Source organism: Delphinapterus leucas, chromosome 5 (assembly GCF_059928025.1).
Source record: "Delphinapterus leucas isolate spDelLeu-1000000601 "Yukka" chromosome 5, BTC_Dleu_Yukka2, whole genome shotgun sequence".
NCBI classification, from domain to species: domain Eukaryota; kingdom Metazoa; phylum Chordata; class Mammalia; order Artiodactyla; family Monodontidae; genus Delphinapterus; species Delphinapterus leucas.
Genome location: NC_143133.1, coordinates 22,714,288 through 22,741,918, shown reverse-complemented (window position 1 = coordinate 22,741,918; position 27,631 = coordinate 22,714,288). Strand labels below are relative to the sequence as shown.

The following is a 27,631-nucleotide window of genomic DNA, read 5'->3' as shown; positions in this document are numbered from 1 at the left end:
AGTATCACTGATGAACATAGATGCAAAAATCTTCAAAAAGTATTAGCAAACAAAATTCAGCAATACATTAAAAAGATCATACACCATGATCAAGCAGGATTTTTTTTTTTTTTTTTTTTTTTTTTTTTTGTGGTACGCGGGCCTCTCACTGTTGTGGCCTCTCCCGTTGCGGAGCACAGGCTCCGGACGCGCAGGCTCAGCGGTCATGGCTCACGGGCCTAGCCGCTCCGTGGCATGTGGGATCTTCCCGGACCGTGGCACGAACCCGTGTCCCCTGTATCAGCAGGCAGACTCTCAACCACTGCGCCACCAGGGAAGCCCAATCAAGCGGGATTTTTACCAGGGATGGAAGGATGGTTCAAAATCCACAAATCAATCAGTGTTATACACCACATTAACAAAATAAAGGATAAAAATCACATAATCATCTCACTAGATGCAGAAAAAACTTCTGACAAAATTCAACATCCATTTATGATAAAAACTCTCAACAAAGTGGTTAGAGAGGGAATGTACCTCAACATAATCAAGGCCGTATATGACAAACCCACGGCCAACATCAGAACCAACCGTGAAGAGTTAAAAGCTTTTCCTCTAAGATCAGGAACAAGACAAAGATATGACCCTCTCACAACATAGTATCAGAAGTCTGAGCCACAGCAATTAGACAAAAAAAAAGGAATAAAAGGAATCCAAATTGGAAAGGAAGAAGCAAAACTGTCACTGTTTGATACTTTATATAGAAACCCCTAAAGGCTCCACCAAAAAAACTATTATAACTAATAAATGAATTCAAAAAAGTTTCAGGATACAAAATCAGTGCAAAAATCAGTTGCATTTCTAGACACTAATAATGAACTATCAGAGAAATTAAGAAAAGGATTCCCTTTACAATTGCATCAAAAAGAATAAAATACCTAGGAATAAATCTAACCAAGAAAGCAAAAGTCTTGTACTCCAAAGACTAAGATATTGATGAAAGAAATTAAAGATTACACAAACAAATGGAAAGATATACTGTGCTCATGGATTGGAAGAATTAATATTGTTAAAATCTCCAGAGTACCCAAGGCAATCTACAGATTCAGTGCAAATCCTATCAAAATACCAATGACATTTTTCACAGAACTAGAACAAATAACTCTAAAATTTGCGTGGAATTACAAAAGACCCCAAATAACCAAAACAATTTTGAGAAAGAACAGAGCTGAAGGTATCATGCTCCCTGATTTCATGCAGTCCTACAAAGCTACAGTAATCAAAATATTATGGTACTGGCACAAAAACAGACACATAGAACAATGGAACAGAATAGAGAACACAGAAATAAACCACACTTAGATGGTCAATTAATCTATGACAAAGGAGACAAGAATATAAAATGGGGAATAGACAGCCTCTTTAATAAATTGTGCTTGGAAAACTATATGCAAAAGGATCAAACTGGAGCACTTTCTCATACCATATACAGAAATAAACTCAATATGGATTAAAGACTTAAATGTAAGACCTGAAACCATAAAACTTCTAGAAAAAAACATAGGCAGTACTTTCTTTGACACCAGTCTTAACAATATTTTTTGGATGTATCTCCTCAGGCAAGGAAAACAAACATAAAAAGAAACAAGTAGTACTATGTCAAACCAAAAGCTTTTTGAAGAAAACCATCAACAAAATGAAAAGGCAGACTACTGAATGGTAGAAGATATTTGTAAATAACATATCCAATAAGGGTTTGATATCCAAAATATATAAAAATATTCATGAAACTCAATACCATACCAAAAAAAACCCCAATCCATTTAAAAATGGGAAGAGGATCTGAATAGACATTATTCCAAAGAAGACATACAGATGGCCAACAGACACATGAAAAGATGTCTGTCAGAATAGCTACCATCAAAATGACAAGAAATAACAAGTGCTAGAGAGGATATGGAGAAAAGGGAACCCTCATATACTATTGGTGGGATTGTAAATTGGTGCAGCCACTATGGAAAACAGTATGAAGCTTCCTCAAAAACTTAAAAATAGAACTACCATATCATCCAGCAATTTCACTTCTGAGTATTTACCCAAAGAAAACAAAAACACTAATTCAAAAACATATGTGCAAAAGACCACCCTCAGAATGGGAGAACATATTTGCAAATGAAGCAACTGACAAAGGATTAATCTCCAAAATATACAAGCAGCTCATGCAGCTCAATATCAAAAAAACAAACAACCCAATCCAAAAACGGGCAGAAGACCTAAATAGACATTTCTCCAAAGAAGATATACAGATTGCCAATAAATACATGAAAGGATGGTCAACATCACTAACCATTAGAGAAATGCAAATCAAAACTACAATGAGGTATCACCTCACACTGGTCAGAATGGCCATCATCAAAAAATTTACAAACAATAAATGCTGGAGAGGGTGTGGAGAAAAGGGAACCCTCTTGCACTGTTGGTGGGAATGTTCTCCACTATGGAGAACAGTTAAAAAAAAACTAAAAAACTAAAAACTAAAAATAGAACTACCATACAACCCAGCAGTTCCACTACTGGGCATATACCCTGAGAAAACCATAATTCAAAAAGTGTCATGTACCACAATATTCATTGAAGCTCTATTTACAATAGCCAGGACGTGGAAGCAACCTAAGTGTCCATTGACAGATGAATGGATAAAGAAGATGTGGCACGTATATACAATGGAATGTTACTCAGCCATAAAAAGAAACAAAATTGAGTTATTTGTAGTGAGGTGGATGGACCTAGAGTCTGTCATACAGAGTGAAGTAAGTCAGAAAGAGAAAAACAAGTACCATATGCTAACACATATATATGGAATCTAAGAAAACAAAATGGTTCTGAAGAACCTAGGGGCAGGACAAGAATAAAGACGCAGATGTAGAGAATGGACTTGAGGACACGGGGAGAGGGAAGGGTAAGCTGGGACGAAGTGAGAGAGTGGCATTGACATTTATACACTACCAAGTGTAAAATAGATAGCTAGTGGGAAGCAGCCACGTAGCACAGGGAGATCAGCTCAGTGCTTTGTGACCACCTAGAGAGGTGGGATAGGGAGGGTGGGAGGGATACGCAAGAGGGAGGGGATATGGGGATATATGTATACATATAGCTGATTCACTTTGTTATACAGCAGAAACTAACACAACACTGTAAAGTAATTATACTCCAATAAAGATGTTAAAATAAATAAATAATTTTTAAAAATATGTGCACCCCTATGTTCATTGTAGTATTATTTATAATAGCCAAGATATGGAAGCAACCTAAGGTCCATTGATGGATGAATGGATAAAGAAGAGTGGTATGTATATACAGTAGAATACTAGCCGTAAAAAAGAGTGAAATCTTGCCATGGAACAACATGGATGGATCTAGAGAGTATTATGCTAAGTGAAGTAAATAGACAGAGAAAGATAAATTCCATATGATCTCACTTATACATAGAGTCTAAAAAACAAAACAAACAAACAAAACAAAGTGTAAACAGACTCGTAGATACTAAGAACAAATGGGTGGTTGCCAAAGGGTAGGGGTGTGGGGGAAATGAGTGAAATATGTGAGGGAGATTAAGAAGTACAAACTTCTGATTATAAAATAAATAAGTCATGGGGATGTAATTTTCGCATAAGGAATATGGTCAGTAATACTGTAACAACTTTGTGTGGGGACAGATGGTTGCTAGACTTCAGGTGCTGATCATTTCATAGTATAAACGTCAAATCACTATTTTACACTCCTGAAGCTAACATAATATTGTATGCCAACTATATTTCAATTAAAAAAATAAGTAGATGAGATATATATAATATACAGATATAGATAATTATAGATATAATTATCAGTAATATATAATTATATACATATAATTATATTAATATATAATATATTGCTGATAATATTTTTTTAATCTTTATTGGAGTATAGTTGCTTTACAATGTTGTGTCAGCTTCTACTGCACAGCAAAATGAATCAGCCATACATATACATATATCCCCTCCCTTTTGGATTTCCCTCCCAGTTAGGACACCACAGTGCATTAAGTAGAGTTCCATGTGCTATACAGTAGGTTCTCATCAGCTGTCTATTTTATACATAGTATCAATAGTGTATATGTGTCAATCCCAATCTCCCAGTTCCTCCCACCCTACCCCTTTCCCCCATGGTATCCATATATTTGTTCTCTACGTCTATGTCTCTATTTCTGCTTGGCAAATAAGGTCATGTATACCATTTTTCTAGATTCCACGTATATGCGTTAATATACAATATTTGTTTTTCTCTTTCTGACTTACTTCACTCTGTATGACACTCTAGGTCCATCCATGTCTCTACAAATTACCCAGTTTCGTTCCTTTTTATGGCTGCGTAGTATTCCATTGTATATATGTACCACATCTTCTTCATCCATTTTACGCCACTTTTAAAAAAATTTATCAAGAACTCCCACATATATTATCTCTTTAATATTCCTCATCATAATTCTATGAGTTAGATAATTGTCTCGACTTTAATAAATGAAGGGAAAAGTTCAGAGAGATGATATGTATTATCTATCACTAACAATAACAACAACCATATTAAGAGTAGTAATAGTAGCAGCATCAATAATAGAGGGGTGGCAACTAATAATTGTTGAACACATACAATCATGAGAGGGTCTCTGAATAATATGTATATCTGTTTATACCCAAAAAAACATTGAGACTGTGAACATGATGGGGCAGAGCTTCCAGATATCAGCTACACTATTAAGAAAAGATTTTGCTGTGGATCCAGCAGTACTATGGAAGGGTGGGGAAAGATTTGGTGTGGTAGAGTAAAAAGAGTACCTAATATGGAATCAGGTGATCTATATCCTTAACCTTGGATCTACCACTAATTTTATCTTTGAAAATGGGCAAGTCATTTCTCCTTAGTTTCTTCATGTATAAAAGAAATGTTGACTAAGATCCTTTACAGATCTACCATTTAGTGTTACTTTTTGCCTCACTGAGGTGAGCACTCAACTACCAGAGTCTGGGGGAGGGGGAGAGAGTAATACAAGAATGTGAACTTAAATAAGAATGAGAAAGAAAAGGAGGACAAGGAGAAGAAAAGAAGTCCATTAAATACTCATAGCATGAAAAATACTTTATAGGATATAACAATTAAAACTCTGATTCAAAATAGCTTTACCTGTCATTAGTAGGGGGTTTTATCTATTTTTCAATGGAAGGGTAAATTACAGATTTACTTTACCATGATATCCATTTTTGAAGAATAACCACTATCTTTGGTGAATCTAAGACTTAAAGATTGAAAAGTCTTGTATTTTGAAGACCAAAGGTATATCTGAAAAACAACAATCTGTTTCTTTCAATATATGTTCTTGCATAGTTTCACTTAAACAGAATGTCCTTCTTTTGACAACTGGTGAACTACGTCCCTGAGGGGTAAAGGGAGATGTATTTTATGTACTAGATACTACTTCCTTTGATACATGAAGAATAAACTTTTCATTTAACTTCCTTTTTCTAGCTGACATTTTTTGCTGATTTATTGCAGCTAAAGGATAAATATAAGTATGTATTTATGTAATCTCAGAAGCTTCTTGCTAGTTGTAAGGTGGTAAAGAAACTACTTTCCATCATTTAATTCTCTCATGTCTAAAGGAGTAGTTTTACCTTTTGAATGCTAAAGGAAGATATCTTCTCAAGGCCATGCTCTACCTGATATATTTTTTAAAATTATGTATTTCAGGCCCTGCTTGATACTCAGAATCTTTTGCGTGCACAAATCACAAATTTTACGTTCAACCTGGGATTTTCAGGGAAATTTTACCATACAGGTAAGAAAAAGGAGATTATTCTCATTAAAGCCTCTCTGACCACTCTTTTTAAAATTATGACCCTTCTTCTTCACACCTTCCCGTATTCCCTGTGTCTCTCCCCTACTTTATTTTCTTCATATTATTCAATTTCATTTAACCTATTATTTTTTCACCTTTACAAAATGTTAATAGTTGGAAAGTTTATTCACCATATTATTATTTAATGGGCTTTTTTTCTATTGAACTATAATTTACATATATAAAACTGCATAAGTAATAGGTATAGTGCTCAATGAATTTTCACAAAGTGTACAGAGCTCCATAACCAGCATGCAGATCAAGAATGAGATACTTCCAGAAACTCACACACCCCCTCCCTTGTGCTGCCTTAGTCACTAGCTTCCCTCAAAGAAAACCACTATCCTAACTTCTAATATCATAAATTAGTTTGCCTGGCTTTGAGATATGTATAAAAGGAATCATATAGTATGGACTCTTCTATATACAGCTTGTTTTGTTCAACATTATTTTGGCTTTGCAGACATCATTGTGTATAGTTGTAATTTTTTCATTGTCATTGTTCTGTAGTATTCCATTTTTTGAATTTACCAGAATTTCTTTATTCCATTCCTCCAATGTGGATGGTTGGGTTGTTTCCAGTCTTTGGCTTTTTTTTGCATAGTTGTGTTAAGAACATTTTTGTACCTGTCCTTCAGAGGACATATGTATTCTTTTCTGTTGGTTATCAACCAGGAGTAGAATTGCTAGTTATGTGGTACATTTATGATCAGCTTTAGTAGAAAATGCCAAACAGATTTTCAGAGTGGTTGTACCAGTTTTTATTTCCAACAGTATGTAAGTTTTCCTGTTGCTCTACATTCTCACCAGTATTTAATATTATTTGTCTTTTTAACTTTAGCCTTTCTGGTGGGCAGTAGAGATATCATATTATGTATGACTTAAATGTACATTTCACTAAGTAGTGAAACTGAGCTTCTTTCATATATTTATTGACCATTTGGATATCTTCTGTTTTGAAATACCTCAGTGGGTTTTTTTTATTGAGTTTTCTGCTTTTACTTATTGATTTGTAGAAATTCGTTATATACTCTTAATGAGCCCTTTGTCCCTTATCTGTGTTGCAAATACTTTCTCCTAATGTGTGGTTTATCTTTTTTACATTCCTACTGGTCTTTTTTGATGAACAAACATCTTAATGTAGTCCAATTTATCTTTTTTTTTCCTTTTTTGTGTCTTTTTAAAGACATCTCTGCATGCCACAAGATCATGAAAATATGTTCCTACATGCTTAAAATGTATCTATCTGAGATCCATCTGGAATTGATTTTTGTGTATGTGTGAGATAAGGGCCAAGATACCTTCTTTTTTTCCATAAACATGTCAAGTTGGTACCAAGTATTGAAAAGACCATCCTTTTCTCACTGTCCCATGGTATCATCATTGTCACAAATTAGATGACCATATATATGTGGACTCTGTTTCTGTACTCTCCTGTCCATTGGTTCCATTTGTGTCATCATACTGTCTTATTTACTGTAACTTTATAATTAATTTTAATATCTGCTATTATAAGTCCTCTAAGTTTGTTCATCTTCTTCAAGATTGCCTTGGCAATTCTTGGTCCTTTGCATTTTTATGTAAATTTTAAAATCAGCTTACCAATATCTACAAAGAACCTCAAATTTTTATTTAAATTTTTTAAATTTTTATTTAAATTTAAAACCTTAAATTTTTATTTAAATTACATTAAATCTATTAATTAGTTTGGGGAGAATTGCTATCCTAAATATTGAGTCTTCCTATTTTGAACACATTTAGGTCCTTGTTAACTACACTTCATACAACTTTATTGTTTTTATATTAATTCCTTGGTGGGGTTTTTGATGCAGTAGTAAATGGTGTCTTTTTTAAAGTTTTCCATTTCTCTTTTGATAGTATAATAATAATAATATAATTGATTTTGTGTACTGATCTTGTATTTAGCAACCTTGCTACATTCACTTATTAATTTTATAGTTTATAGATTCTTTTGGATTTTCTACCTATTCAGTCATATAATTTTTGAATAGTAAAAATTTTATTTCTTCCTTTCTAAGCTTTATGAATTCTTTTTCTTTTCCTTGCCTATTGCACTAGCTTGGATCTCCCATAAACATTAAAGATGGTGATAGTAACACTCATATCTTGTTCCTGACCTCAGGGGAAATCCTTCAGTAGTTTTCTTCCTGTTCTTGAGGGGAATTCTTTCAATGGACAGTTTTATAGAAAGTCTTTATTAGCTTAAGAAAGCTCCCTTCTATTCCTAGATTTCTAATGTTTTATTATGAATGGATGTTGAATGTACTTTATTTTTAAATTATCTGTTGTCTTTCTTCCCTCACTAAAATGAACACTCTACAAAGACTTTACTGCTGTAACACCAGCAAGTAGGACAGTGCCTATTGAAAAAAAAATGAATTAATGAATAAATGATTGAAAGAAAATAAAGTTACCTTTATTTTAACTATTAGTATTTATATGGAACAAGGTCAGAGAATAAAATTTGACCATGTTGTGTTATGAAAGAAAATCACTCTAAATATTAAGAATAATTAAAACTTTTTCCCAAACATAATAGAAATATAATAAAGCACTCCTGGCAACTCAGTTTTTTGCCCAGTGATGAATGCTAAAGAATGACTGTAGCCAGTGGCTCTCCTTCATTCTTGTTTCTGAAAGATTTGACCTCTTTCCTTACTTGTGTACTTCCCACAGCTCACAGTAGGTATATCCTCTCTCTAAGCCAGAAACAGTAGAACACAGGCGGAATCTAAGGAAAAGGCTTGAACGAGTTTTGTTGTCTGTATAAGACCTGCAAGCTTCCACAAAAACTTAGCTAGGCTTGTCTAAAACCAGTAAAATCAGTTTTCAATGGGAACAGATATAAAATTTAATACTCTGAATCCTTCAAAAATTAAATATTGTAAAGTTTAATTGAATTACACAGCCTTCCTTTCTAAATGAGTAACTCCTTTTTCTATTAAAAATTCTATTTTATTCAGTCTTTAAGGGAAGGAGAAAAACAGCACTGTCATACTAGTAAGACTTCATTTCAGGAGAGCGTTTCATCTTGTTTGATGTACTTTACTTTTTGAAAAATTTGTGCATTTTGTGAGAAATAGAGAGATGAAAGAATAAAAATTATAGTTCCCTTTTAGTGAGCAGCGCAATATTCTAGGTACTTAGCTAAGCACTTTTCATGTACCTTTTCATTGAATCCTAGGAGTTAAAGAATGTGTTACCTTGTTTTCTAGATAATAACATAGAAACTTAGAGGGGCCCAGGGTCATATAGCTACTTAAGTGTCAAAAAATACTCTTAAGGTCAGTCAGAGCCCAAGTCTTATGTATTAGAAAAAAAAAATGGGTTTTTATCATTTAATTGGCAATCCTTGATTAAGGAAGCTGAATGGCAAAAGGTTCCTTCCCCTTATCTATAGGTTCTTTAGGTTTGTATATTTTCCCAAATCACTGAGAACCAATAGTATTTGTAAATTCTATCACAGAATTAATTAACAATGTGAAGAGCAATGTTACATGAATTAGTAAATGCTAATCTTATTTCTAAACTCCACATTTGGTCAGTGAATGATGGTTAAGGGTCCTGAATTTAGAGTTGTATAATCTGGGTTAGATTTCAGGTTCTGAATTCAGGTTCTATCCCAGTATTCCCAGTGACTTGTGACAAATTACTTTGCCTCTCCAAATATCAATTTCCTTATCTATAAAATGGCGTTAGCAGTAGCCCCTAGCGCATAGGGTTGTAGTGAGAATTAAATGAGACTATACTTGAAAAACACTTAAGACAGTCTCAATCAATAATGGTTTTTAATATAATATCAGAGTAGGAAATACTACAGATAAAATACTGAAGAGACATGTTATTTAAATAGATATAAAATAATAATTTGCATTAACTGTAAAATTTCAGTGTAGTTTTGTAACAACTTAAGAAATGACACTTAAAATTGAGGAATTTGACATCTAGTTCTTCTCTCTCCAGTTCTGGCAAAAGTGTGTAAAGTGGAGGAATAAAGGAGTAGCAAGAGGCCAGTACAATCCAACCATGAATAACTATGTTTCAACTTTTTTATCATGATGTTTAAAGTGTTAGGCAACAGACACTTGTTCTCAATATAATTAATTCTGATGTAAAACATCCCCAAAGTAGGATTAAAGGAAATCAGATAAGAGAGAGTTATAAAGAAAAAAGGAAAGGCATACAATTATGCCTACTATGATTTTATATGTCTGTCAGAGGGCAGACATTGTTTGTCTGACTCTTGCATGATTAAAATGTATGAATATTTTAATAGCAGATTTCACCATGATATGCAGGAAAGGACACCAAATACCTGAGCAATCTTTCCAAAGAATTCTGAAATCTGTTGTGCTGTCCTCATAAATAAACTTTGGGTAAAGGCCAACTAGAAAAATGAATAAAGAGATAAGAAGAAGGATGCAGGGAAAGATAGGAGTTATAGGAGACGGGAAATAGAGATTAAAGGTAGTAGGAAGGATGACTTTTCATAAACTAGGAAATCTCAGCTCACTTTTCCCAGGGGAGGTGGAAATCAGAAATGAACTGATTACTGGGAAACCCCAAGAGACATCTGCCTATTTTCAGTATGGGAAATTAAAACTGCAACAAGTAACTGACTGTAATCTTAACTAATATGGTGTCCTGAGGACATACAAAATGTTAAACAGGAGGAGAGTATGTAAGTAGAGATGTTTAATTGCAGGGAAACCAAATGACATAATCCTTATGTAAAAACAAAACAACAACAACAAAAAAACCCCAACATGTATTTAAGCATCACCAGTCGCACATAGCTAATATTTCTTTACCAGGGCCGCCTTATTTATCACCTGAAAGGTAGCAGGACGCAAGACTTCGCCATGATTGGGGTCATCAGATATTCTAAGCCCCTACCTCCATTTTCCTATTCCTTTGCATTCCTCTCTAGATTGCTTCCCAGAGCTGTAAGATAATCACTCAGAAGCCCCAAGAATGCTCGATGTGGGTGACTCGTTTATCAGGCCAGTCAGTTAATATAATGGCTTGATCAGTTCTTACATTCTTTTTTTTTTTTTTTTTTTTTTTTGCGGTACGCGGGCCTCTCACTGTCACTGTTGTGGCCTCTCCCATTGCGAAGCACAGGCGCGCAGGATCAGCGGCCATGGCTCACGGGCCCAGCCGCTCCGTGGCATGTGGGATCTTCCCGGACGGGGGCACGAACCCGTGTCCCCTGCATAGGCAGGCGGACTCTCAACCACTGCGCCACCAGGGAAGCCTAGTTCTTACATTCTTAAATACAGTGTCCCCTCTGCCACATAACACTCATGTCAGTGCCCCCCCCATACAGTATTATAGTGAAAAAAAAAAAAAAACCTCACAGAGACATGTAGAAGAACAGGAGCAAGAAATACAGGAGGGAAAGACATGGGCATTTTAGGTTACCCAGTATGTGCCAGGACTGTATAGACACTTCCTCCCAAATAGAATAAAATAGGTATTGCTATCCGTATGTTTTGCCTACGTGAATACCAATATTAAAGGGGTTATGTGACTTGCCCACAATCACACAACTCAAATGTGTTGGAAACTACAAATAAACTAAAAATTTCTGACTCAAAAGGCTATACTTGTTCAACTATACTGTGGTAACATGAGTGTATGATGAAGAGGAAAAAATAAGGGAAATAAAACAGATTCAAGTTAAAGATGCCCTTTACAGAGAGAGAAAAAGTTCCTTCATATCAGCAGAGTATTGCTACTTAAGTATATGAAAGTGAAATTGAAGACTTTCCTTGTTGAAAGATTGTTTTATTCCACTCAGTCTATGTCACTAATTCTGTTCTTCCTGCGTACAGTGGAGCAACCTTACAGCCTCATGCTACACCTTTATCTTTGGTCTCCTTCACTGCACAGTAAATCATAGGATCTGATTCTTTTCCTATCAATAGGCTCTGCCTTCCTTCTCTTGGAAAATTAAAGGAAAGAAGAGTGGTAACAAGCACCGGCTCGGTTGGCTGAGCCGGGGAAGCAGTCGATCCTCCATCTTTAGCCCCTAGCGCCCTATCAGAACCAGTCACATCAGAACTGTTATTGAAAATATGAGAGGAGGTTTTTTTCTCCACAAAGAAGGGACATCATTTGAAGAAACCCCTGTTCTAGGACCTTACTGGATCCAGTGTTGTGGCTGAAATTAAAGTGTGGCTGCATGATTTTGTGATGATTAATATCATTTTATGATATGCCAGGACAGGCACCTTACACTGCTCTCATTTCATGCTTTATTAAAGAAACTCTGCCTGGGGAAATACAAAAAGAGACTCCTACCCCCTCACATAAGTTAGAGAACTGTGTAATTTCTCACACTCAGCTAAACAGCAGGTCGTGGAAAATGGAGGAATTAAAACAAGCTCAAATACGAAAAATCAGAGGAACAACAACAAAGCTGACTCTCAAGGAAACAGAGGTCTCTTGATGGAAAGTTTGCTTCCAAGAACTGGAGAGAAAGGGCAGACATGAGGAATATAAGTAGCACCAAGGAGCGGGGTGGTACTTGGATTGTTTTACAGTGACTTCACCACTTCTCACCTTCTTTCTATCACTGTCTTTGCTTTCTCTTTCCTTCAGTTTTCTCTCATTTTCTCAATAATAATTCCTACATTTCCCTTTTTTCTCCTTTTTATGCCTTAGTTTTCACTAAATATGTACTGAGTACCTTCTTCTCAGACTTAAGGAGTAACCCAAATAAATTATGGAATTATTTTGTTGCAATTGTTGTGTCACAACTCATGTCTAATGATCAACCATTAGAGCTCTGCTGCACATTTCCTCACTCGTATTCCCTTGACTACATTCCCGACTTATCCCCCATTCTCTCCAAACTGCAAATTATTTAAATATCCTAAACGTTAGAAGTTCTAAAGTCCTTTGGAATGGTTGTGTACTTCCATCTTGCAGTGATTTTATATCCATGTCTCATGTTTTAAAACTTTAAAAGGAGTTGTATCACAGTCTCTGGTTTTTCCCCAAGTAACAGATTTTCCTTTGTTACATTTCATGTTCCAAGTCTTATATGTATCTAAGATAGTATAAATGGTACCTTCTAAATATATATATACGATTACATAATTAGATTCACGGACGGATGGGTGGATGGACAGATAGATATACAGATAAACAGGCAATCAGTATAACTAAAATTAATTGAATAATCTTTCTCCTCTCCCCCCCCCCACCCAAGGAACTGAAGAGGAAGATGAAGGGGATGACTGTCTTTTGAGGTCTGTGGATGAGTTCTGGTGGTTTCCACATATGTGGAGCCACATGCAGCCCCACCTCTTCCATAATGAGTCATCTTTGGTGGAGCAGATGATTCTTAACAAAAAATTTGCCTTAGTAAGTAACTCACTTTGAACACTACATTGAACTAATGTGCACTGACTACAGAAATGACCAGCTTTTTATACTGAGAATGTCTTAGAGGTTTTTGGCATATTGGCACTTTTTAAGCAGGCTTTTCTATGTGATCATTAGAACAATTTGGTAGTGCATCCTTTCAGTATGTGACTTTTGACTTTGTATTGGGTGCTCATCACTATGCTTAATGCTTTGAGGGGGTCTACTTTAAAAGGAACTTCGCAAGACACTCACAGGACTCAGTTTCATGACATTATGGTCACAGCTCATAAAAGATGGTTCCCATCCAGAAGGAGCTTCCTGCTGCACTGCAAAAGAAAAATATACACATAAAACAAGTCTCCACATAGAAAGCAAACTTATGGTTACCAAAGGGGATGGGGGAGGGATAAAGTAGGAGTTTGGGATTAGCAGATACAAACTACTATATATAAAATAGATAAACAACAAGGTTTTACTGTATAACACAGGGAACTATATTCAATATCCTGTAATTAACCATAACAGAAAAGAATATGAAAAAGAATATGTGTATATATATGTATAATTGAATCACTTTGCTGTACACCAGAAACTAACACAACATTGTAAATCAACTATAGTTCAATCTTTTAAAAAAGTCTCCATAAAATGAGATATTCCAGGACCTAGTACCAAACCGTGTAGACATAAAACCTACAGTTCAGAGAAGTAAGTGTCACTGGGAGTGCCCAGGGAAATGTTGTGCAAATAGGAGTTTAGGTACACTCTGAAATAAGAATAAGATTTAAGCATCAGGGAGAATTTGTAGTTAAATGAGGCTGAGGGAAAACACCAGCTAGGAGACCATATTGTGGGTATGAGGTAATGAAGAGTCGATCCAGAAAGGCAACAGAATTGGGAAGAAAACTATTTCAGAGACATCACATACCTGTAATATAGGATGGAACATTCACTTGACTGAGCAGGATACACTGTTTTATACTATAGGGATTCTGATTCTGGACAGGGGAATTTACAGTAAAAGCTCTAATACATACAGTACATTGTAAAATGTGCTTGTGATGAGCGGAGACAGTATACAGTGATTAACAAGCCAATAAGGCTTATGTTTGGGGTGGGGAGGATGTTTTATCTTTGTTTCTATGAATTATTCTAATGGGCACACAAACATGTGGAGGGAGTCCAGACAAGTAATTGTTTATTTACCCAGCATTCTCCCTCCCCGGGCAGGGAGTACTTTGGGGGGCAGGAACTATATTCTGTCTATCACAGTTCCTAGCTCATAAACGTACTCCGTGAGTATGCGTAGTATAAGTGATCAAGGCAGCAGAAATTACCACTCAAAAAGCAAGTGAAGTGTAATATATCTTTATTTATTACAGCATTTCTCTTATTTGCAAACCCCAAAACTTACATTACAATGTTCACAGATTATGTTGTTAATAAATCTAAAACCATCAAATCATGTTTCTAGGTAAATTCTACTAAATGTAGACTAAACCTAGGGTACAAAATAATTAAAATACACTACACTGGTTAATTTGGATATGAGTTGGAAAATTCTAAAATATAACCACTCCATTGACAGACAGAAAATGTTTTTCTAGAGATTCGAAGTCCTGACCCCAAAACTAGAAATGACTGATTTGAAGTATAATCTGCTCAATTTTGAGATTTCCTACACATATACGCCTTTCCTAATGTTATAGTTCCTAAACCCTGAAGATATACTAATTCCATACATACCTGCCCTTAACATATTTATACTCTAAAATGGCATAGAGAGATTGTGGCTGTACTCTGTGGAAACAAGAGCACGTGTTACATCTCCCTTGGCTGGCCACCCAGCCATGTTAGCTATTAGTTTTTTTGGCTAATCAGAATTTAAGAAAGTACTGATGCCCACTTGCCCACTTATCATGGAATGTATTCTACATAAACTTCTAAAGCCCCAAGATGTTTTAGTTGAAACACATGATACCTTACTCAAATTTGTACAAGAAAAGGTTAGAATTTATAAAATATATTGCTTTTCCCATGAGGATATAGAAGACCAAATACTTACGGGTAGTATCAGGAGCTCATACTTACCTTTTAACTTCAGTCTATTCCCCAAAATAGACAGCTTCAAGTATACCTTTGCCAGGCATTGATATTTTGTCAAGAAAGCAAGAATAGTGTCCTACATGCTAATATTATGTATATATTTTGACAGTATTTGCAAACTCCTGTGAGATGGAGAGCCAGTATTTTTTCACCAAAAGTATAAACAGGAATAGTAAACAGCATGTAAAAGTGGGTAAACATTGCCACAGTGTGTAATACAGAGCACTAAAAATCCCCTCAATGCAGCAAACATTAATTCTATGATCTTCAGAAGTCTAAAAGACTGCCAATATTAGCAACATTAATCAGCAAGAGAGGATGTGGAGAAGAAAATTACTTTGTAGTTTATTTTTAAATCTGTGGAGAAAGAGAGGAATTTGTAAAAGAAGAAAATACATAAAGTAAAAGAACGTACCAATAAAAGATAAACTAAGAAGTGAGGAGGAATATTTTTAGGTTTGTTGTTATTGTTGTTTAGGTAGCCTTCAAAGAAACAGTTTATCAAGGCAGATTTGATGAAAGACATGACATTCACTGTTATATTCTCCTGAAAATAGAACATTATCTAAAATAATGGTATTCTATTATGACTTGGATGAATGAATCAATGCATGCCAATATTATGGTTATACCTAACAAACGTAAATACTTGAAAGTACATACAGTAAGAACCGATGCACAGGAGTTATACATTTTTTGGAATTCTCAACTACAGAGCATCATGAATTGAAAGAATAATTCAAAATTGAAATTTAGTCATTCTTAACCTCAAGTGCCAAGCAGAGGATATTTCTTAAAAATGTCATTCCTAGCTTCAGGTTGACAACCCAAATTATGGTCCTTGAGGCAGTAGAGAACATTCATAAAAGTTTAATCAAATACAGAACTGGTCTGCTTTTTCGTCAGGAGAGGACACACATGAAAAGAGGTTGAATCCAGGGTCAGTCCCTCCCCAGCCATAACAACGTGAAAGAGAACAGAAGCATTTGGGAACAGTGGTTAGTACCTAACACACATTCAGTAGATAACAGCTGTTGTTTTTATTATCATTCTATTCAGTATCATAAAATTGCCATCTTCAGTTTTTACCTAGGTTCCTGAGGTGTTTAGAGTGACAGGTAAAAGGGACAAAAATCCTCAAGTTTAAAAGCTTATTTTGTACTGGAAAGACATTTGGTTCATGTGAATTCTACACATTTTCTAATGCGTGTTAACTCTTTTACTTCCCACTAAGGCATTAGGGTTACAAAGCTGCTTTGCTGCTAAATTTAAAGATGTAATAAGAAAAGTTCAAGTGTTTTATTTTCTTTTTTTATATATTCTGTATTATTTCCTTTAATTCTTACAGCAACCCTGAATTGTAAGTATATTTATTCTCACACTATAGAGAAGAAAACTGAAAAGTCAGAGAAATACAGTGACACACTCATGATGATAAAGCTCACTAGTCGTAGAATTTAAAACCAGAAATCCTGGGGACTTCCCTGGAGGTCCAGTGGTTAAGACTCCATGCTTCCACTGCAGGGGGTGCGGGTTCCATCCCTAGTCGGGGGAATTAAGATCCTACAGGGCACGTGGCGCAGCCGAAACAAACAGAAAACCCGAGAAATCCTGGTTTTCTAAAATTGCATAAATTGTGATCTCCAAGTTTCCTCAGTAGACTTCCAAACCAATTCACACATGTAAGTCTAGATTTCTCTTTTGCCTGGTAATCCAAGGGGGTATCTGGTAATTCTGCTAACATAAGAGGAATTGAGCGCTAGAGGTGGAACTAATAGGGCAACTTTTCCCTTAGGTTCCCAAAGGTTCCCTACAGTAGGCAGAGGTTCTACAATGTTGGGAAGGGAGACAAACAACTGAATCTGAGGAACTTTCCACATGACTATCATTTATCATGTATGGATATAGAGTCTACTCTTATTCAAAGAAACTATTTTGGAGGAATTCTGCCTCAACTCTCGTCTCACTAGATCTAAGAACCAGCAGTATTGTGCTGATATTGCATTTCTAAATTGGGTCACGTTCTGCTTTTTTCCACCAGCTCGGAAGCTCTAAATTTAAAGATGAGCATGCGTGTTTCCCAATGAAGGAACTGAAAGACATACAAAGAAGCAACTGGGTGTTCACACAAGACTAGAGGCCATGGATAAAATGTAATATTCACATGAGTGATTGAGTTAGAGGACACTTAAATACTTTTCCAGCTCAGAGAATCTGAGACTCTGATGTAAGACTCTTTGGTTGGGCCTTCTCTGTCACCATCTACAGCCAAACACCTGCTATTTTCATTGAGTTTTAGCAAACACATCTGACCTATTAATCCTTTTGCACAATGTGGACACTTCTGTCTCACAAGGGAATTTAATGTCTGTTTTAATTTACTTTGAAAGCTCTGTTTAATTGCTTACTGTGGAAGGTCAAACAAATCCTTTAAGCAAACTTGCATTTGATGATTACAGCCATCAGGAAATACAGCTTTAGAGGTTGATTAGAAAAATATTTTTAGTTATCAAATATGGGCTAATTCACTAATTAAAATGAAATTTCAACGGGATTTTTTTTGAAAGGTACCATTTTTGAGGCAAAGATTGTAATGTTAATTATTGACCTACAACACAGTAGAAATATCTATTATACAGTTTTTAAAATTCCATTGGAAAAATAAAGTACCTTATTGCATTTAAACCTCAAAAAATATCATAAGTATATATACTCTCAGTTGGAGAACTGGATTTACATTTTAGTGAATTATGGTAGTTTAATTTTTAGAGATAAAATAATTAGTAGAAATTTTATCATAGAACTCATTGCCAATATCAATGATGCTTAGCACTGTTTACAGACAATACCATTAAAATTGGTAGTAGTGGGGCTTCCCTGGTGGTGCAGTGGTTGAGAGTCCGCCTGCCGATGCAGGGGACACGGGTTCGTGCCCCGGTCCAGGAAGATCCCACATGCCGCGGAGCGGCTGGGCCCGTGAGCCATGGCCGCTGAGCCTGCGCGTCCGGAGCCTGTGCTCCGCAATGGGAGAGGCCACAACAGTGAGAGGCCCGCGTACAGAAAAAAAAAAAAAAAAAAAATTCTTGGGCTTCCCTGGTGGCGCAGTGGTTGAGAGTCCGCCTGCCGATGCAAGGGACACGGGTTCGTGCCCCAGTCCGGGAAGATCCCACATGCCGCGGAGCGGCTGGGCCCGTGAGCCATGGCCGCTGAGCCTGTGCGTCCGGAGCCTGTGCTCCACAACGGGAGAGAGGACAAAACAGTGAGAGTCCCGCGTACTGCAAAAAAATAAAAAAAATAAAAAAAATTGGTAGTAGTGAAACAATGTTCCCGATCCTGAAAACATAAAATCTTGCCCAGGATTGTACTTTTTGATTGTATTATCATTATTCTTTCAAACAGTGTCCTTTTCCCCCATCTTTTCCAAGTTCAGCAGAACCCACTAATTTACATTAGCTGAAATGTCTAGTATCAGTTATGCAACTCTTTAGGTGAGTGAGCACATTAACTTTTCTAAAATGGAAATAAAGATTATAGTATCAAATATAATTTAAAATATATTGAAAGACTTGCTGGCTTAAGGAATGTATAATAATCCTTTGATTAGTTTGCTTGCCAGCTAGAGAATGAATGAATGTTATCATTTTTACTTCAGAGAAGCACTTTATAAAAAAGGGACATTAGATTTTCATTTTATTGATACAGAAAACAAAGTATAATTCTAATGGTCCTAATAGAAATAGAGCTCAACTCAGGATGCACAAAGTCTAGTCTGAGCTGCTAGACCACTTCTGGACTAATGCAAACTGCACAGTTAAGAAAGACACTAGCCATTGTTCAGAGCAGGATGGCCAATATGGTGAAGTATGTAATTTACTTCACAAAAAGAATATCTGAAGGAACTTGGAGAGGGCAAGAAATAGAAGAGAACACTAAGGGATATATTATCAGGGTTAATATTAACCTGAAAAGTACTGGTGTGTCAATGCCAGTTATTACAATATTGAAAAGTGTCAATACCCCCAGTACCACCTCAGAACCTCCCGGCGCATGTCGCAAACCTCCCAACTGAAGGGGCCTGGCTCGTGGTCTCCAACATCCAGCTCCAGCTCTACAGCTGGCAACAGGTCTTGACTGATCAGTGGATGGCATGCTGGCTGGTAAATATTTTGAATGTTACCCCTGAAGATGATTAATCAATCAATGAAAGTAAAATCCTCACAACTGCTAACTTTGTGTCTGCTTTGGCTTTTTCGTATCTTCCACTCCAAGTTCCCGATCATTCAGTAGTTTCTGTGAATTCTTCCTTTTGTACCATATCCTACTCCATTTCAAAACTTTCCAACCCCACTCCACTTCCAAATTTTTTATCCCACATCTGGATCATTGCAGCAGCATGCAAACTAGTCTCCCCAATTCCGCATTCTTTTCCTTTAGTTTATGCTCAGATCAGGGAAAACTGTGAAACTTGAAATCCTGTTATCCTGTTTTCCCTACATGAAACAGAACCTTGCATTTCAGTGAGAAAGAGTCTTGACTCTCCAGAGGAAATGTAGGAAGAGAACTCCAGATATCTACCAGACATTGTGCTTAGTGCTTTCCACGCATCTATCCTCAATTAATCCTCACAACCACCTGTGAGCCTAGTTATTCCCATATTTAAAATGCAAAAAGTGAGGCTCAGAGAGCTTATGTAATTTTCTTAAAATCACCTTGCCAGTGAAAGCTGGAGAAAGGATTTGATCCCAGGTCTGTCAAGTTCCAAAGCCCCCATAACCAACGTGGTTTGGGTGATTGAAAGTTGCCATGCCACTGATACTGCTATTGATTGCTGTTACAAAAACCTCACAACCAGAATATTACTTCCTGAAGAGTTATATTTTTTAAACAAATTCAGAACATTAAAATCTGGCTTTTACAATGTTTTTCTTTTCAGTCGCTGTTTATATGATTCATGTCATTTCTTGTGTTTGTGCAACCATCACACAAATATGGTGCAACATCACTGTCCTGATGGCTATTATAAATACCAGAGGGTATTTAATAGTTATAACAAGCAAAGATCAATATCAACTTCTCTATTCTGTCAGTAATATTACTTCAGTTAAAATTAATACCATGCAGACTTAAAGACTCCTAGTCTAATCAACCTTTTATATATTTTCAGAAAGATTAAATGTGTTTGCAAATACTTTGGGAATTTGAGCCTGTGTCCGAATTGTTTATAGGTTTATTACCTCTCAAGGACCCCAAAGGTCCATGTTAAACTCATGGCTTCAAAATCTGAGAAAGCTGGATTAGACTAAACCCTTCAATTCCTCCACTATGTCTCTAGATAATTTCATTTTCAGTTATTTTGCTACAGCATAAAAAAATAAAGCTTCATAGATTCATTTTTTTACATTTCTACAAACTCCTTCATGTGTTTACTTGAAGAAATTTTAGCAATTCAAAAAAATCAACCTGGCCTGTGCAAAGTACAAGTGTTTACATAATTCTTTTGAGTATTCTTAAAAAAGCACACCCTTTAGAGATGTGTTGAGTTATGAGACACTCAACAAAGATATGAGGATAATTCAAAAATTTGAAGGGAACTCTAAGAGAGGAAAACAGCATGCTCTGTTAAATGAAACTAAGTTGAAATAAACTACATAATTATTAGCGAGGACTAGAAGAAAATCTGTCACTCTCCCCGAAATAATTCTTTCTGCGAGGTTACAAGTTAAAATGAAGGTTAAAGCTGAGTATACATACCTTTTGTAAACCTTTTTCTGTATTGGTACTGAATTATTAGCTTAACTTTCGTTTCTGGAACTTCTTTTTTTTTCTTCCAGTTTTATTGCCGATATAATTGATACACAGCACTGTATAAGTTTAAGGTGTGCAGCATAATGATCTGACTTAGATACATCATGAAATGATTACCACAGCGAGCTAACATCCATCATCTCATATAGATGCAAAATTAAAGAAATAGAAAAAATATGTTTTTCCTTGGGATCAGAACTCCTAGGATTTATTGTCTCAACAACTTTCATTATATATTTATCATGTTGTGTATTATATACCTAGTACTTCCTTTAGCTTGTAACTGGAAGTTTGTACCTTTTAACTACTTTCCTGCCCATCCCCTACATCTGGTAACTACAAATCTGATCTCTTTTTCTATGAGTTTGTTTGTTTTTGAAATATAACTGACCTACAACACCATTTTAGTTCCTGTTACACAACATAGTAATTTGATGTTTTTACACGTGTTTCTGGAATTTCTTAATGCATTTGGCTTACTAAATTTCATTAAAGTTCTTCAAATAATTCAGCTATTAACTTGGGGTAGTACTTGAAGGGGAAGATGTAGTGTCAAGAAAGGGCTTTTGCTGATGTCATTGTTATGGCCTTATCAAATTTATGGTTCACCAAGGTTGTTTTTTTTTTTTTTTTTTTTTTTGCGGTACGCGGGCCTCTCACTGCTTTGGCCTCTCCCGTTGCGGAGCACAGGCTCCGGACGCACAGGCTCAGCGGCCATGGCTCACGGGCCCAGCTGCTCCGCGGCATGTGGGATCTTCCTGGACCGGGGCACGAACCCGTGCCCCCTGCATCGGCAGGCGGACTCTCAACCACTGCGCCACCAGGGGAGCCCTCACCAAGGATTTTTTTAATTCTTTTTCAAATTTTTTCCCATTCAGGTTGTTCCATAATGTTGAGCAGAGTTCCCTGTGCTATACAGTAGGTCCCTGTTAGTCATCCAGTTTAAATACAGCAGTGTGTACATGTCAATCCCAAACTCCCTAACCATCCCTTCTCCCCCTCCACCCCCACCCCATAACCATAAGTTTGGGGACCTAGAGATTGTCATACTGAGTGAAGTAAGTCAGACAAAGTGAAATATTGTATGATATCGCTTATATGAGGAGTCTATTAAAAAATGATATTTTGGAGATTAATCCTTTGTTGTTTCATTTGCAAAAAAAAAAAATGATACAAATGAACTTGTCTACAAAGGGGAAAGGACTCACCAAGGATATTTATAGCTCCTACTTTATACATAATATCAATTACTTTTTCCTGAAGAAATGTATACTGTTTGGTAAAACTTTTTTTAGATAAGGCTGATAATGAGAGTGTATCTTTTTTTTATTTATTTATTTAGTTAGTTAGTTTTGGCTGTGTTGGGTCTTCATTGCTGCGCACGGGCTTTCTCTAGCTGCAGCAAGAGAGGGCTACTCTTCATTGTGGTGCGAGGGGCTTATCATTGTGGTGGCTTCTCTTATTGCAGAGCACAGGCTCTAGGCACACGGGCTTCAGTAGCTGTGGCACGTGGGCTCAGTAGTTGTGGCTCGCGGGCTCTAGAGCGCAGGCTCAGTAGTTGTGGCGCACGGGCTTAGTTGCTCCCCGGCATGTGGGATCTTCCTGGAGCAGGGCTGGAACCCGTGTCCCCTGCATTGGCAGGCAGATTCTTAACCACTGTGCCACCAGGGAAGTCCCGTGTGTCTTCTTTTAAGGGATGTCTTCTCTTAAATAAGAATCCTGAGTTTTGGCAGGGGCTGGAAGTGATGGTAGAAGGATTCTTAGTTTACCTCTGTTCCCGTGTTTTACTTGTTTCAATAACAGAATAATATTAATAAGATGAAAGGAAATTAAATTGCACTTGACCTATAATGTTGCTTATATCTTTCATTCTCTACATCTCAGTAAGATAATTTGTTTTATTACCGCTACTTGGAAAATAAAGAAATTGAGGTTTGGTGAAGTTGTATAACCTGCCCAAGGTTCTACAACTAATGAAGGGCATCACTGAGACTGAGCCCAGGACTTCTAAATTTGTGCTTCCTCCACGATACTAAACTGTTCCCTATCCCCAAGATTCCCTGATAGATATTGATCATTTATTGTCATGGGTCTGACTTTGTTTTACATTTTTAAAAACTTTCATTGAAGTATAGTTGATTTAAAATGTGTTAATTTCTGCTGTACAGCAAAGTGACTCAGTTATACACATATATATTCTTTTTCATATTCTTTTCCACTATGGTTTATCACAGGATATTGAATATAGTTCCCTGTGCTATACAATAGGACCTTGTTGTTTATCCATCCTATGTATAATAGTCCGCATCTGCTAATCCCAAACTCCCAATCCATCCCTCCCTCCCGGAATCTCTTTGAATATGGGAAAAATAAGATTCTTTTCTCACTATATAGTTAATCAAACACTACAGACTCTTCTCCAGATCTGACTGACTTCAGAGTGACAAGATCATACTTCTGTTTTATGAGTTACTGTAATGACATTCTGTTTCACAAGATCTCATTATTAACACCTTTATCCAAAGACTTCTGTACCTTTTGTTACTGTAGCCATGTTTTTTTAAAATCCAAACTGTGAGACAAAGAATATCACCTTCCTGGGGCTTCTGGACTCATAGGAATATCACTAACTAGGGAAGCTTGCCTCAGCCTTGACGTTCAGTGTTTTTATTGGAGTTTCATTTCATAGACATGATGACTGACTGACTGCATGATTGAACTCAATCTCCAACTCTCCTCCCCTGCCTAGAGGTCAGGCTGATATAAACTAGCTCAAAGCCCCAACTCTCTAATTGAATGGTTGGTCTTTCTGGCATGGCCAAACTCTGAACTGAGTCATTTTGTTAACATAAACTCAGATCTTTGGTCTCAGGGACCCACCATGAATAACAAGACATTCTTATAACTTAGAAAATTCAAAGGATTTAGGGCTTACCTCCCAGCAACCAGAGATGATGAAGACCAGCCAGCTTTTTAATTATACAACAGCTGCCAACAGAGGATGATTTTAAACTCTTAAACCAAATCTATTAAAAACAACATGATCATCACTGCAGATTTTTCACATACCAGCTGGCAAACAGAATTTATATTATGAATTAAAGAGCACCCTGTTTAAAAAAAAAAAAAAAAACTAGAAAGAAATCTAGGGGCCAGTTCTATAAATATTAACCAAATTTATGTAAATATGCCTATCACATTTTAGAGCATTATCACTTACTTAAATATGTAGGAAGAAAAGTACACATGTTACTTTAAGATTGGATCATGGATTAAAAATAGTGCATTTATATTTAGCATCCAAATATGACTGCTTCTAAAAGCACAAAGATTATGTCAAAGAAACACAGAATTTTAAATCTGAATCTTAGTGACTACTTGTACAGCCCCTTTATTTCACAGTTGAAAAAAATGAAAAGTCAGATTCTTATACTAAGGTAATTATTTCTTTCAGGATCTTTCATTTCATACCATGCCAGAAGTACTTCCATTTATCACAGGAATATATTCTAATATTCACAGTCTTAGCATTCAGTACCAAACCTAATTCCCTAACCTAAAGATAAATCCTGACTTGCCTGGTTTTGTCCTAGATGAAGAAGGAAGTAAGACTCCTTCAAATAGTAACTTTAGGTACATTGGGTCACCATCACTGCCATTTCTTACTTCTCCCGAGTCACAGCAACTGCTATAGGACTCCTTTAAGTGCCAGAGGCCCCACAGTTTCTCATAAAATTCATGTGTGGCTCATTAGTATTACCTTAGGAAAACAGTCTTTAGAAGATTTAAAATGCTTCTCAAATTCAAGGGAATAGTTTCATAAATTTGTTTTCTTGGGCTTCCCTGGTGGCGCAGTGGTTGAGAGTCCACTTGCCGATGCAGGGGACACGGGTTCGTGCCCCGGTCCGGGAAGATCCCACATGCCGCGGAGCGGCTGGGCCCGTGAGCCATGGCCGCTGAGCCTGCGTGTCCGGAGCCTGTGCTCCACAACGGGAGAGGCCACAACAGTGAGAGGCCCGCGTACCGCAAAAAAAAAAAAAAAAAAAAAAATTTGTTTTCTTCACATACTGTGTGTGTATATGTTATGTACATGCATATGTGTATGTGTATGCATGTGTCTTTTAGTGAAAAGGTTCTAATTCCACTCTCCAAACAAGCTCCTATTATCTGGAAAAATGTATTATTTTCTACGTGAAATAATACCTCAAACAGCCACAGCTTTTAAGAAAGGCACTTTAAAAATCTATTTTTAAAAAGCAATTTTTTCTAGAAACAACTCCAAAATATACCACCAATATAAACATTGGGAAACTTTATTGCAAGCCCATTTTTAATTGTAAATGTAAATTCTCAATACTATGAGATAGTTAACCAAAGCATGAACTTCTACATACTGAGGAAATGGGACATTCTAACCCAAATGTACTATAGGAAAGCATTTAGAAGTATTTTGAAATTATGTGGTAATGAAGTTTTAGATTTTTTCCACTGTAGGGTATAGAATGTCTGTTTGACTTCCTATCACTGTGCATTTTTTTAATTACATTAGTTTGTATTCTTGCTAATCTGAGAAATATGGAAATAGGCAACAAATCTTCAGGTCATTAGTGTAAATTTAAAATGTTCTCTTTAGAAAGATTGAAATAGAGAAAAATATTAAAGTAAAGTATCATTCTTGATAATTAGCAAGAATTTAAATAAAGAAATATTATCAAGGATAGTAAAAAACAATGATTTCTTCAGGAATGAAGTTACTGTGTTTCTCAAATACCTAAATGCCAATTTTTTTTTTTTAGTTTTGGGGAAGTTTTTCTAAGAAATTTTGAATATCATTATTGAATATCAAATATCACTCTTTGCTTGATAAAATTGTGTCATCTTCACATTCTCCATGTGGTAACGTCTGAATACACAATTTAGGAAAATCTTGCAATTTTTAATTCTATACAGTATAATTTAAATATAAATTCATAATAATAAGTGTCTGTTTTTCACTTGAATCATTTTTAACTACAGTCTCAAAAAGTGTTTTCAAGTATTACTTATCTAGATGTTAAATTTCTCTGTGAGTTACCATATGTCCATTCTGCAGATGAACTGACAGTTTGAGATAATTGAGAAAGTGAACATCAGAATGAGAGGAAGGTAGTCAGAATCAGTTCACACAGTTGTTCACTAATATTTGTTGACTGCTTATTGTTGGCAAGGCACTGGCCATATAGCAGTGAATAAGACAGAACCCAGAACTCACGGAGTTTATTGTTTAATGAGGAAGAGAGACATTAAAAAACAATTATATGAAGCAATATTCACTTACAAACTGTGCTGTACCATGAAAAACGAATGCTGCTAAGAGAAGTCTTAACGTGGACTTCATTTACACTGAGACTTGTCAGTGGAGGCTTCTCTGAAGGTATCACAGAATAAAGTACCTAAAAGAGGTGCCAAATTTATCTAAGTGAAGAATTGGAGTAGGGAAATTCCAGTCTGGGTCAACCACATATGGGAAGATGCTGAGGTAGGAAATCGCTTGGTGAGTTTTGGGAAAAGATTAATGTAACTAAAATACAATGAAAGGTGGAGGGTAGTGCAAAATGAGGCAAGAGAGAGAAGCACGGTCATACCATGCAAGGCTCATGACCACCCTAAGAATTTTGTATTTTATCTTAAGTGCAAGGGGAAACCATGGAAGGATTTTGAGTAGAAAGTCACATGGTCATATTCGGGTCTTTTAAGTATTACTCTGGCTGCTATGTAGAGAATGGACTGGAAGCAGGCAAGAGAGGAAATGGGTAGAATGGTTAGGAGCCTATGCTTGAAGGCCATGGGATAAAATGGTAGATTGGATTAGGGTGATGGTGATGATGATGATAGAACTGGAGAAAAGTGGATGGATTTAAGATTTATACTAGAGGTATACTGATAGGACATGATAATGAACTAGATTTAGGAGAGAATGAGGAAACAGGTGTCAAGAATAGCCTCTGTCTTTTTGATATGGCAACTAGTTGGTTGATAATACGTCATTTAGTGGCATGGAGGAACCCTGGGGAAAGAGCATTTCTTGTAGAGCTGAGAGGTGGAGATGAAGAGTTCAATTGTGAGAATAATTAATCCCACTTGTGTTCTAAGTATTTAACATACATTTTATAGTAAATAGCCATATTCCCTAGTCTTTTTGGTCCACTTCCTTTTTTAGGGAAGTTTTTACATAGGTTACAGAGTTCCTAGATCTAAGATGCTAGTTTCAATCAAGGATTCATAAAAAGAATAAGGAGAATTAACTTTTTAAGCTAAAATATCTACTCTTTTAAACTTTTTGCCCCCAATTCCAAAATAATAATGTACTTAATTTCAAATTTAAAAATCTGGAAGAGAATAATCAGTCAAAAATTTAGCATTACAGGGCTT

At 36.1% G+C, this 27,631-nt stretch overlaps 1 protein-coding gene across 1 annotated transcript in view; it reads left to right on the top strand.

Annotated features, from left to right (window-relative positions):
* LOC111186065 (bifunctional heparan sulfate N-deacetylase/N-sulfotransferase 3) overlaps nt 1-27,631 on the top strand; it is a 140,239-nt gene that overhangs the window by 37,792 nt on the left and 74,816 nt on the right. The window contains exons 2-3 of the mRNA XM_022596263.3: nt 5,764-5,851; nt 13,152-13,306. Coding sequence (XP_022451971.1) covers nt 5,764-5,851; nt 13,152-13,306 — 243 coding nt within the window. The remainder of the gene's footprint in view (nt 1-5,763; nt 5,852-13,151; nt 13,307-27,631) is intronic.